This window comes from Bos mutus, chromosome 5 (assembly GCF_027580195.1).
Source record: "Bos mutus isolate GX-2022 chromosome 5, NWIPB_WYAK_1.1, whole genome shotgun sequence".
NCBI classification, from domain to species: domain Eukaryota; kingdom Metazoa; phylum Chordata; class Mammalia; order Artiodactyla; family Bovidae; genus Bos; species Bos mutus.
Window position 1 is genome coordinate 24,850,494 of NC_091621.1, and position 12,233 is coordinate 24,862,726.

At 39.8% G+C, this 12,233-nt stretch overlaps 1 protein-coding gene across 1 annotated transcript in view; it reads left to right on the forward strand.

Annotated features, from left to right (window-relative positions):
* IRAK3 (interleukin 1 receptor associated kinase 3) overlaps nucleotides 1–12,233 on the forward strand; it is a 66,546-nt gene that overhangs the window by 21,254 nt on the left and 33,059 nt on the right. Inside the window, exons 3-6 of the mRNA XM_070370549.1 lie at nucleotides 6,245–6,309; nucleotides 7,081–7,135; nucleotides 8,584–8,735; nucleotides 12,065–12,129. Of these exons, the coding sequence (XP_070226650.1) occupies nucleotides 6,245–6,309; nucleotides 7,081–7,135; nucleotides 8,584–8,735; nucleotides 12,065–12,129 (337 nt within the window). The remainder of the gene's footprint in view (nucleotides 1–6,244; nucleotides 6,310–7,080; nucleotides 7,136–8,583; nucleotides 8,736–12,064; nucleotides 12,130–12,233) is intronic.

Sequence of the window (12,233 nt, forward strand, 5' to 3'; positions counted from 1 at the left end):
CCACTAGGTAGTGTCTTCACATCCAGGAAACATGCCCTCAGATCTCAGGGCATAACCAAGTTGTTCAAGAAACTAGAATTTTTACTTGCTATCATTATATTTCTGGCATGCATATCCTTACATAGGCTTCCCCTGTGGCTCAGCGGTAAAGAATCCACTGCAGTGCGGGAGACACAAGAGATGTGTGTTCGATCCCTGGGTCAGGAAGATTCCCTGGAGGAGGACATGACGAACCACTCTAGTATTCTTACCTGGAGAATCCCATGGACAGAGGAGCCTGGCGGGCTACAGTCCATAGGGTCCCAAAGAGTCAGACATGACTGAAGTGACTTAGCATGCATGCATATGTCCTTACATATCGCATTGTGCATGTAAATCTCAATGGTCAGTGGTTGTCTTTTAATTTTCCTTTTTATAATTCTGTTTATTTTTTTATGGTTGTGCTGGGTCTTGGTTGCTATGCGGGCTTTTCTCTAGTTGAGCAGGGGCTACTCTAGTTGCTGTGCACAGGCTTCTCACTGCGATGGCTTCCCCTGTTGTGGAGCATGGACTCTAGGCACGTGGGTTTCAGCACATAGAACCAGTGATTGTGGTACACAGGCTTAGTGGGATCTTTCTGGACCAGAGATGGAACCAGTATCCCCTGCATTGGCAGGCGGACTCTACCTCTGAGCCACCAGCGAAGCCCGGTCTTTTAGTTTGGACATGAAATCCACAGCCTTCTGCTGGCTTCTTAGGAGAGCCATTTTGAATCTTCCATTTTATCCAACAATGAAGCCTTGTCTATTTATATGCAACAACAGGATAATAGCTTTTAGTCTCCTTGCAACCTGAAAACTTCAAATTTTATTCTATACAGCAATACCTTTCTCAGAATGTTTGTTGTTTATTTTTCTTGCCTAATTGTCCTGCCAGAAGCCTTTAGTATAACATTGAATAAAAGTGGTAAGACTAGACCTTCTTTCTTGTTCCTGATCTAAGGGAAAAACATTTTCTTTCACTATTATGTATGATGTTCACTGCAGGTTTTTCACAGATGCCCTTTATCAAATTAAGGAATTTTTTTTCTCCTTAGAGTTTTATCATGATAGGTTATTGAATTTTATGAGTTTTGTTCATTTTACTAATGTGTGTTACATTGATTGGTTTTCAAATATTAAGCTAACCCTGGATTCCTGGGATGAATCCCACTTGGTCATAGTATCTCATCTTTCTTGTTTCTGGATTTAATTTGCTAATATTTTGGTGAGCATTTTTGCATCTACATTTATAAGGGTTATTGGTCTATAGTTTTCTTGTGCTGTTTTGTGTGGCATTGATACAAGAATAATATTAGCCTCAAAGAGATTTGGGAATTGTTTCCTCCTCTTCTGTCTTGGAAAAATTGGTGAAGAACTGGTCTTAAGTCTTCTTTAAATGCTTGGTAGAGTTCACTTGTGAAGCCATTTGGACCTGGGCTTTTCCTTATGAGAAGTGTTAAAATATTAGTTAAATTTCTTCCCTTGTTACAGATCCATTCATATTGCTTATTTCTTCTTGACTTAGTTTTGGTAGTCTGTGTCTTTCTAGGAATCTGTCCATATCATTTATCTAGTTTTTGGACAAATAGTTGTTTACAGTATTCCCTTATAATTCATTTTATTTCTGTAAGGTCAGTAGTTATGTCTTTTGTTCTTAATTATGATAATTTGAGTCTTCTTTTTTTCTCTTTTGGTCAGTCTAACTAAGGGATTGTCAACTGTGTTTATATTTTCAAAGAACCAACTTTGATTTCATTGATTTTTCTCTTTTGTTTTTCTATTCTGTTCTTCTGTTTCATTTATTTCCACTCCAATCTTAATTCTTCCTTCTTTTTGCTTCCTTTGGTTTAGTTTTCTCTTCTTTTTTATTCCCCAATGCAAAAGTTTAGGCTATTTATTTGATATCTTTCCTCTTTTTAAAGGAGAGCATTAACAGCAAAAAAATTTCCCTTTAAGCACTGCTTTTGCTGCATGCCATAAATCTTGGCATGTTGTGTTTTTGTTTTCATTTATCATAAAGTTTTTTCTAGTTTCCCTTGTGACTTCTTGACTCATTCATTATTTATGAATTTGGTGTTTAACGTTCATGTGTTAGTCAATTTCAAAAACTTCCTTTTGTTATTGATTTCTACTTTAATTCCAGGTGGTCAGAGAATATACTTTGTATGATTTCATCCTTCCAAGTTTATTAAGGCTCATTTTACTGCCTAACGCATGATCTGTTCTGAAGAATGTTCAGTGTACAATTGCAAAGTATGAGTATATTGTGTTTTGGATGGGATGTTCTATAAAGGTCTGTTTGATCTAATTGGTTTGTAGTTTTGTTCAAGGTTTGTTATTGTGTTTGTTGCTAGTCTTCTAAGCAAAACAATCTAAGAAACACTAGAATACAATCTAAAACTAGAAAATGAAATAAAACTTTTCTAAAGTCTGAATCAAAACATCAGAAGTAACTGCAAAGTAACTGCAGCTTAAATTTTTTGTAGGAAGCCACCACAGACTTCCTTAGTTCAGGCAGAACCATAACAGACAGAAGTAATAGTCCAGCTGGGGAGAGTGTGGGCGTTTGTGGTTGGTCTCTCTCTCACACACACATACCCACACACACACCCCTCTAATACCTTATGGTGCAAGATAGGATAACAAGTAAACTAAGCCAGAGGGATATAATCCCATAATTGTAAAAGTTTTAAATATATGTGCAGAAAACTGATAACAGTGTTGCTTTCTTCTTGTCAATTCTCACCTTCATACTTTAATATTTTTGATGATATCTAAGAATAGTTTTAGTTTGCTGATTCCTAGAATGTCGACGTTCACTCTTGCCATCTCTTGTTTGACCACTTCCAGTTTGCCTTGATTCATGGACCTGACATTCCAGGTTCCTATGCAGTATTGCTCTTTACAGCATTGGACCTTGCTTCTATCACCAGTAAGGTGATGGGTGAATTTAACTCAGATGAACATTATATCTAATACTGCAGGCAGGAATCCCTCAGAAGAAATGGAGTGGCCATCATGGTCAACAAAAGAGTCTGAAATGCAGTACTTAGATGCAATCTCAAAAATGAAAGAATGATCTCTGTTCATTTCCAAGGCACACCATTCAATATCACAGTAATCCAAGTCTATGCCCCAACCAGTAAGGCTAAAGAAACTGAGGTTGAACGGTTTTATGAAGACCTACGAGACCTTTTAGAACTAACACCCCCAAAAGATGTCCTTTTCATTATAGGGGACTGGAATGCAAAAGTAGGAAGCCAAGAAACACATGGAGTAACAGGCAAATTTGGCCTTGGAATATGGAATGAAGCAGGACAAAGACTAATAGAGTTTTGCCAAGAGAACGCTCTGGTCATAGCAAACACCCTCTTCCAACAACACAAGAGAAGACTCTACACATGGACATCACCAGATGGTCAACACCAAAATCAGACTGATTATGTTCTTTGCAGTCAAAGATGGAGAAGCTCTATACAGTCAACAAAAACAAGACCAGGAGCTGACTGTGGCTCAGATCATGAACTCCTTATTGAGAAATTCAGACTTAAATTGAAGAAAGTAGGGAAAACCACTAGACCATTCAGGTATGACCTAAATCAAATCCCTTATGATTATACAGTAAGAATATAGTGAGAAATATAGTGAGAAATAGATTTAAGGGACCAGATCTGATAGAGTGCCTGATGAACTATGGACTGAGGTGCGTGACATTGTACAGGAGACAGGGATCAAGACCATCCCCATGGAAAAGAAATGCAAAAAAGCAAAATGGCTGTCTGGGGAGGCCTTACAAATAGGTGTGAAAATAAGAGAAATGAAAAGCAAAGGAGAAAAGGAAAGATATAAGCATCTGAATGCAGAATTCCAAAGAATAGCAAGAAGAGATCGGAAAGCCTTCCTCAGCAATCAATGCAAAGAAATAGAGGAAAACAACAGAATTGGAAAGACTAGAGATCTCTTCAAGAAAATTAGAGATACAAAGGGAACATTTCATGCAAAGATGGGCTCAGTAAAGGACAGAAAGGGTATGGACCTAACAGAAGCAGAAGATATTAAGAAGAGGTGGCAAGAATACACAGAAGAACTGTACAAAAAAGATCTTCACGACCAAGATAATCACAATGGTGTGATCACTCACCTAAAGCCAGACATCCTGGAATGTGAAGTCAAGTGGGCCTTAGAAAGCATCACTATGAGCAAAGCTAGTGGAGGTGACGGATTTCCAGTTGAGCTATTTGAAATCCTGAAAGATGATGCTGTGAAAGTGCTGCACTCAATATGCCAGCAAATTTGGAAAACTCAGCAGTGGCCACAGGACTGGAAAAGGTCAGTTTTCATTCCAACCCCAAAGAAAGGCAATGCCAAAGGATGCTCAAACTACTGCAGAATTGCACTCATCTCTGAGCGACTTCACTTTCACTTTTCACTTTCATGCATTGGAGAAGGAAATGGCAAGCCACTCCAGTGTTCTTGCCTGGAGAATCCCAGGGACGGGGGAGCCTGGTGGGCTGCCGTCTCTGGGGTCGCACAGAGTCGGACACGACTGAAGCGACTTAGCAGCAGCAGCAGCAGCACACACTAGTAAAGTAATGCTCAAGATTCTCCAAGCCAGGCTTCAGCAATACGTGAACCGTGAACTTCCAGATGTTCAAGCTGGTTTTAGAAAAGGCAGAGGAACCAGAGATAAATTGCCAACATCTGCTGGATCATGGAAGAAGCAAGACAGTTCCAGAAAAACATCTATTTCTGCTTTATTGACTATGCCAAAGCCTTTGACTGTGTGCATCACAATAAACTGTGGAAAATTCTGAAAGAGATGGGAATACCAGACCACCTGACTTGCCTCTTGAGAAACCTGTATGCAGGTCAGGAAGCAACAGTTAGAACTGGACATGGAACAACAGACTGGTTCCAAATAGGAAAAGGAGTACGTCAAGGCTGTATATTGTCACCCTGCTTATTTAACTTCTATGCAGAGTACATCATGAGAAACGCTGGACTGGAAGAAACACAAGCTGGAATCAAGATTGCCAGGAGAAATATCAATAACCTCAGATATGCAGATGACACCATGCTTATGGCAGAAAGTGAAGAGGAACTGAAAAGCCTCTTGATGAAAGTGAAAGTGGAGAGTGAAAAAGTTGGCTTAAAGCTCAACATTCAGAAAACGAAGATCATGGCATCCAGTCCCATCACTTCATGGCAAATAGATGGGGAAACAGTGGAAACCGTGGCTGACTTTATTTTTTTGGGCTCCAAAATCACTGCAGATGGTGACTGCAGCCATGAAATTAAAATATGCTTAGTCCTTGGAAGGAAAGTTATGACCAACCTAGATAGCATGTTCAAAATCAGAGACATTACTTTGCCAACAAAGGTCCATCTAGTCAAGGCTATGGTTTTTCCAGTGGTCATGTATGGATGTGAGAGTTGGACTGTGAAGAAAGCTGAGCTCAGAAGAATTGATGCTTTTGAACTGTGGTGTTGGAGAAGACTTTTGAGAGTCCCTTGGACTGCAAGGAGATCCAACCAGTCCATTCTGAAGGAGATCAGCCCTGGGATTTCTTTGGAAGAATGATGCTAAAGCTGAAACTCCAATACTTTGGCCACCTGATGCGAAGAGTTGACTCATTGGAAAAGACTCTGATGCTGGGAGGGATTGGGGGCAGGAGGAGAAGGGGACGACAGAGGATGAGATGGCTGGATAGCATCACTGACTCGATGGACATGAGTTTGAGTGAACTCCGGGAGTTGGTGATGGACAGGGAGGCCTTGCATGCTGTGATTCATGTGGTCACAAAGAGTCAGACACAAGTGAGCAACTGAACTGAACTGAAGAATAATTTAAGATAGGTGCTGATGGACTTCCCTGGCAGTCCAGTGGTTGAGACTCCACACTTCTATTGCAAGGGGGCATGGGTTCCATCCCTGGTCAGGGAACTAAGATCCTGCATGCCACATGTTTTTTGTTAAAAAAAATAAAAAATACAAACAAAAGATAGGTGCTTATGTTCTAAGTGAACAAAAGTATGTTTTTATATTTGATCATTAGAAAGCTCTTTCACGTATGGACATTTGTAACCATTCAATGGGAATGAAACTGAGCTTTAGAAATGAACCTTACTAGCAAGGTATTTATTTCACAATGTAATAAAGAAAAAAGAAGTGTTTGTTAAGAACATAACAGTTATTATACCTAACTTCCCTCATTTCTCTTTCAGGAGCAACCTTGAATCCTATAGAGCAGAGTCATCGGGAGAAAGAATTTCCAAACATGTTACAAAAGGTAGAATGTGTGTGCATAGATAATGACCCTTGAACTCTGTTGCATCTATAATCGAGTGTAAGGAGTGAAGTTATGAGGCAGAAAAATGCTGTTATTTGCAGCTACTTTTTTAAAGCCAGGAAAGCTTTCGTTCTCATTCTTCTTCACTTATTTGGGAATTCAGGAGATTGTGTGTTAGTCACCCAGTCATGTCTGACTCTTTGCAACCCCAGGGACTGTAGCCCGCCCGACTCTTCTGTCCATGGGATTCTCCAGAATACTGGAGTGGATTGCCATTTTTTGGTAACTGTTTGAAGAGTTGAGGGCTTTCTCCTCTCAGTGATCTGTCAGAGATGAGTCATAGAACATTTAAGAGTACTGTGAGTTATGTATTTGTCTTAACTCAATTTTTAGTTTTCCTGTTCTAGTTGACATTTTCCATGTTATTGTTAGTTTTTATTAAAGCAAATTAGAGATAATCAGTTTTATAGGACTAGAAGTCATTTAAAATTGACTATAACTGACTGTGACATTGATACTTGATTTTTTAGCATTAGTGTGGAGTCCTGCATTGGTGTGGAAGCCTGCGTTGGTGTGGAAGCCTTAAATATATATGGCAGTGAATACTGTTGAATAGAATAAAATAACTTTGCATTCTACTAGCTTTCTTCTAAATTATATTCCACTTTCTTGCACTGTATAGTCCCAGGGGTAGCTTTGGATTTCTGTTGAGGTTCTGTTCTTTCTAGACTTATGAAATTGAATTACTTTAATATGTATTTCTTCTTTTAGGAAACAGCCAATGTCACAGTGGATAATGTTCTTATTCCTGAACGTAATGAAAAAGGTAAAAAAAAACAAACAAACCAACTTTCCTTTAAATCATGCTTTCCTTTAAGTGAATTCATGAATTCCTTTAAGTGACATTTAGACATATCCAATAAACATGGTAACCATTAATATGCAGGTTCAGGATAAATTTTTCATAGATATCAAAATAGTCTCAATTTTGACTAATCCATTGTTCTGATGGATGATATGTTGCTATTATTTTACAAGTTCATTGTCCAATAAAGAGCATAATTGTGGTCTCACTTATAATTTCATGACATTTGCTATTTTTATGTGTCATAGGAAGACATTTAAAAATTATGTTGAGTTTTGTATACTTTTAGAAATTTTCATTGCACTTGTAGAGAAATCTTTAGCGGTTATTGTAAAGCGGTGCTGGTGGTCACTATGAAAAACAATTATTTGCCACATCAACTTTCCTATTCTATCAGTTGAGAGAATAGTTTCCTTCTATCTGGAAATCAGCCTGATAAACTTTAGTGGCTGTTTAAGGCTGCTTTGCCTAATCTTCGCCACCAGATCTGATGCTTCTTTGGTTCAAAAGAGAATTTAAAAAGTTAGATAAGGTTATGGTCTTTTGAAAGTGAAAGTGTTAGTTGCTCAGTTGTATCCAACTACTTGCCACCCCATGGTCCAGTAGCCTGTTAGGGTCCTCTGTTGGTGGAATTTTCCAGGCAGGAATATGGGAGTGAGATGACATTCCCTTCTCCAGGGGCTCCCCCAGGGGTCAAACCCGGGTCTCCTGCATTGCAGGCAGGTTCATCTGAACCACCCATGGTCTTTTAAGATTTTGCAAAAAGGTCCAAATGAAACAGGAAATGTGTTAAGTATAGCCAGAATTGGTCTCTGCAGGATTTATTTAGGCTTTTCCCTTTGAATTTGCATTTGGTTACCTCTGAAATGTTTCCTCCCATTCTCTGCTTGAGATGATTTTCTTAAAGAGCTGAAGCATCTTCCCAATTTACTCTGGGGAAGTAAGTTGGATTTGGCTCATGAGAAATATTTCTACCAGTCATGCTTAGCGAATATTATTTAGACATAGTAAGATTTCAACTTCAATATATATATATATATTTTTTTTTTACTAGTTTGGGGTTCATCATGGGTCACCAGTAATCTGTTGATCTAATGACAAGGAAATAACCTTAGGAAAATTACCCCAACTAAGTTGTCTGGCTAATCTCTTTGGAAAGGTGATAGAATCACAGTGTTATTGTTTGAGTATCTAAGAAGCTATTTGCTCTGTGGGATGGTGGGAGCCAGACCCAAATGAGAGTCAAGAGAGCTCACGATAGGCTTTGGTGTTGGCTCCTGGGATGTCTCTACTGACTTTTCACTGGACTCTGATTTGTTTCTAATAGGGAGGTCTTGTTTCTTTATAATGATGGCTGATTCTTAAAAAGCAGAAAGATAACTTATCTTCTCCCTACTTTCCTTCCTAAGGAATATTGCTAAAATCCTCCATCAGCTTTCACAGCATCGTAGAAGGAACCAAAAATTTCCACAAAGACTTTTTAATCGGAGAAGGGGAAATTTTTGAGGTATACAGAGTGGAAATCCAAAACCGAACATATGCCATTAAATTATTTAAACAGGTATGGAAAGAATTACTATCACAGGATATCGATTCCATTTATTTGCTCATATTTCATATTAAAATGTGTCATTTTTCATCAGCATTGAAAGGAGGTGTACTGGAGAATAAAATTTCATAAATGGAAATAAGATATATGACCTCAGGTGACTGGAGAAATGACTAAGAAATGAATGCCTGTCTTGCAGGAATGTGGGAGTTAAATCCTTCCCCTCCCCAGGTGTATGGCCTGAGAAAGACTTTTCTGAGAAGCCTTTTAGGGCCACTGGGAGTTTGCTTAAGATGGTCAGATTGTGTCGGTCTGCTCCAGTTTTTCCTGCCCTCTCCAGGCTGCTTCACAGGTTAAACCATAGGCTGGTATTTGGTGCTACTAAATTGTCTTCAGTTACAGTCCAGGAGAGCAGGAAAGAGGAGGCTTCAAGGGCAGCAAGGCAACCATCAGAGCAGGAGGTTGGAACACAGCCGAGAACAGCCAGGAAAGCATAGTTGTATCCTCTAGGAGTTCGCGGTCTTGTGGGGGAAACAGGTGAAGAAAAGATTAAGTTGTAGCGTGACAAGTACCTGAGCAGAGATTTGCCCTAAAGGTCATGGGAGCACATAGAAGACAGCCAGAGGAGAGGCTGGTGCCTCCAGCACCCGAAGAGTGCCTGGCACAGAGTAACTACTCAATAAATGTGTCTGCAGTAATCAAATGGAAAAATGGATACAAGAAAGTGACCTCTCAGCTTGATTTTGAAAGACAAAGAGACTTTTGCCAGGCAGGGAGGGAAGATGGAAGATATAGCAGGTGCCAAGATCTACGGGGGCATGCATGGGAGCATATGTCTTTTCACAAATACCAGACTGGTAGAGCAGAATTTAGTGTGGGAGCGTTTAGTGTGAACGTAGTGGCAGCAGGTGATACTGGAAAGAGGTCAAGTCCATAGGTGCTTTCTAAGTAGGAGAGTGAAAGGACTAGATTTGTGTTTTGAAATATCACTTTGATTACAGGTTGGATGATGAACTGGAAATTGGAGGAAAGACAGCAGGAATTAGACTAGAGGTGGAAAGACCTGGCAGAGGGTATTTCAGACGTGTAAACTGAAGTGGATAGGGCTGAAACCTGTATTCTCCAGTCTAATGTTAGAATCACCAGGAAAGTTTTTTGTTTTTAAAAAAGGAATATAATTGCTTTACAATGTTGTGTTAGTTTCTGCTATACAACGGAGTGAATCAGCTGTATGTATATCAGCTGTGTGTGTGCTAAGTCACTTCCGTCGTGTCTGACTCTTTGTGACCCCATGTACTGTAGCCCGCCAGGCTTCCCTGTCCATGGGGTTCTCCAGGCAAGAATGCTGGAGTGGGTTGCCATGCCCTCCTGCAGGGAATCTTCTTGACCCCGGGATCAAACCTGCGACTCCTGCATTGCAGGCAGATTCTTTACCACTGGGCCACTGGGGAAACCCCTCCTTGTGGCCACAGCAAAATAGCACTATCTCTTAGTATCACCTTCTTTATCTGCCTTTCCCAGTGGACTGGATGGTTTTCTTTAGAGAGCTCTTATGTATGTTTGTATCTCAGTGCCTTATTACAGGGCCTGGCCTATAGTAGTTGTTCAATAAATGTTTGTTAGGGGAATTGAAAGAAGCACATATGCTGTCTTTATGAATTTAGTTGCAATTCACTATTAGTAAAAAGATAGAAGGTAGCAAAGTTACCCAAGATCTAGAAGTTGAACAAAGTCCTATACACACATCAGGAAAAACAATGAGATAATTTCATGAAGCTTTAGTCACAGAGCCTTTTTTTTTTTTTTTGGTTAATAAGAAATGGAGTTTTGTAACAGTTGGGACCTTAACTTCAGTAACCTTTCTTAGAGGGCCTGAGGCTGGGCGATGTACTAGATGTGTTAGATTCATCCAAATCACCTGGGATCTTACGGCACAGATTGTGATTCAGTGGGTTCATGTAGTGACCTGAGACTCAGCATTTCCCACCAGCTCCCGGAGAAGCTGGTGTTCCTCCTGCACAGGACACACTTTGAAGCAGCAAGACTGGTAGGGTAGCATGAACACAAAAGCTGACCCTTCACATTTTCAGGATAAGAAAACGCGGACCCCAGGGAGGTTCAGTGACAATAAGCCACAAATAGTGAGTGTTAGAGGTGGGCCTGTGGAGAAGGCAATGGCACCCCACTCCAGTACTCTTGCCTGGAAAATCCCATGGATGGAGGAGCCTGGTAGGCTGCAGTCCATGGGGTCGATAAGAGTCGGACACGACTGAGCAACTTCACTTTCACTTTTCACTTTCCTGCATTGGAGAAGGAAATGGCAACCCACTCCAGTGTTCTTGCCTGGAGAATCCCAGGGACGGCGGAGCCTGGGGGGCTGCTGTCTACGGGGTCACACAGAGTCAGACACGACTGAAGTGACTTAGCATAGCATAGCATAGCATAGAGGTGGGCCTGAGACCCAGTCCACTTGGTTCTCAGTACTGTGGTTTTTTTTAAATATAAATTCCCATAATGTGGTCCTTGAAAATGATTTGTTGGCTGAGTTTATTGCTTCTGACTTCTTGGGTTAACTTAGAAAATAGCTTCCAGGATTCCTGTTGGCTTTCTCTCCCTTTGTTCCTAAGCACAGAGAACTCTAAAAACTCTGCCCTTTCTAGCAATTTACATATGGTAACTGGAACACACTTTAACCCTTTCATGGGAGAAGTTAGGCATTTGAGATTCAGAGACATGCAACGCTGTAAGATGTAGGAAGCCATCAAAGATAGTGCCAGGTACAGAAGAAGTCCTCCAGATAATATTATTGAATTCATTAATTTGTCCATATGTCAGGCACTGGGCTAGCTTCTGAAGCTTTTTTGAAGTAAAGAGTTAAGTTTTTCATTTTCCTAGTACACCTTTTTTTTTCAAAATTAATACAAAGGTAAACTTAAACCAACAGCCAAGTGACCCAAGTCATGAATGCCTAATTATTGAAATCACTTCTAAGTAGGATCACAATCTGGATTCTTTGAGATCAAGTGGGGAGTTTCTGTCATGAGATTTTCTTCGACTACATAAAATATTTTCGAATTTATGTAAGTGTATACAAAATACGGTGAAAAGGTTTAAATATAAAATGCAGCAATCTGATACATTTCATGAAAAACTTTTAATTCAGAAGCAGCGGTTCTAAATCTGTTTTGGCTTTAATGGGTTTTTGAAAGCTAAGGATTTTCTCCCCAGAAAAACATTCATATGCGTTTATACCAAAAAGTGTCTGATTTCATAGACCCTAGGTTAAGAGTACCAGAAATAGATCCTTTCCTTATTTTTTTTCCTTGTTTTTCTGTATTTAGGGGGGAAAGATGCAATGTAAGAAACAATGGAAGAGGTTTTTGTCTGAGCTTGAAGTTTTGCTACTGTGAGTATATTGCTTGAAATTTCTCCCCTTGTGCCTGGTTTTCATCTCTGTTCATCTTTGATTCTACAGCACAGAGCTTGGCATGGTTGGCATTTAATAAATGC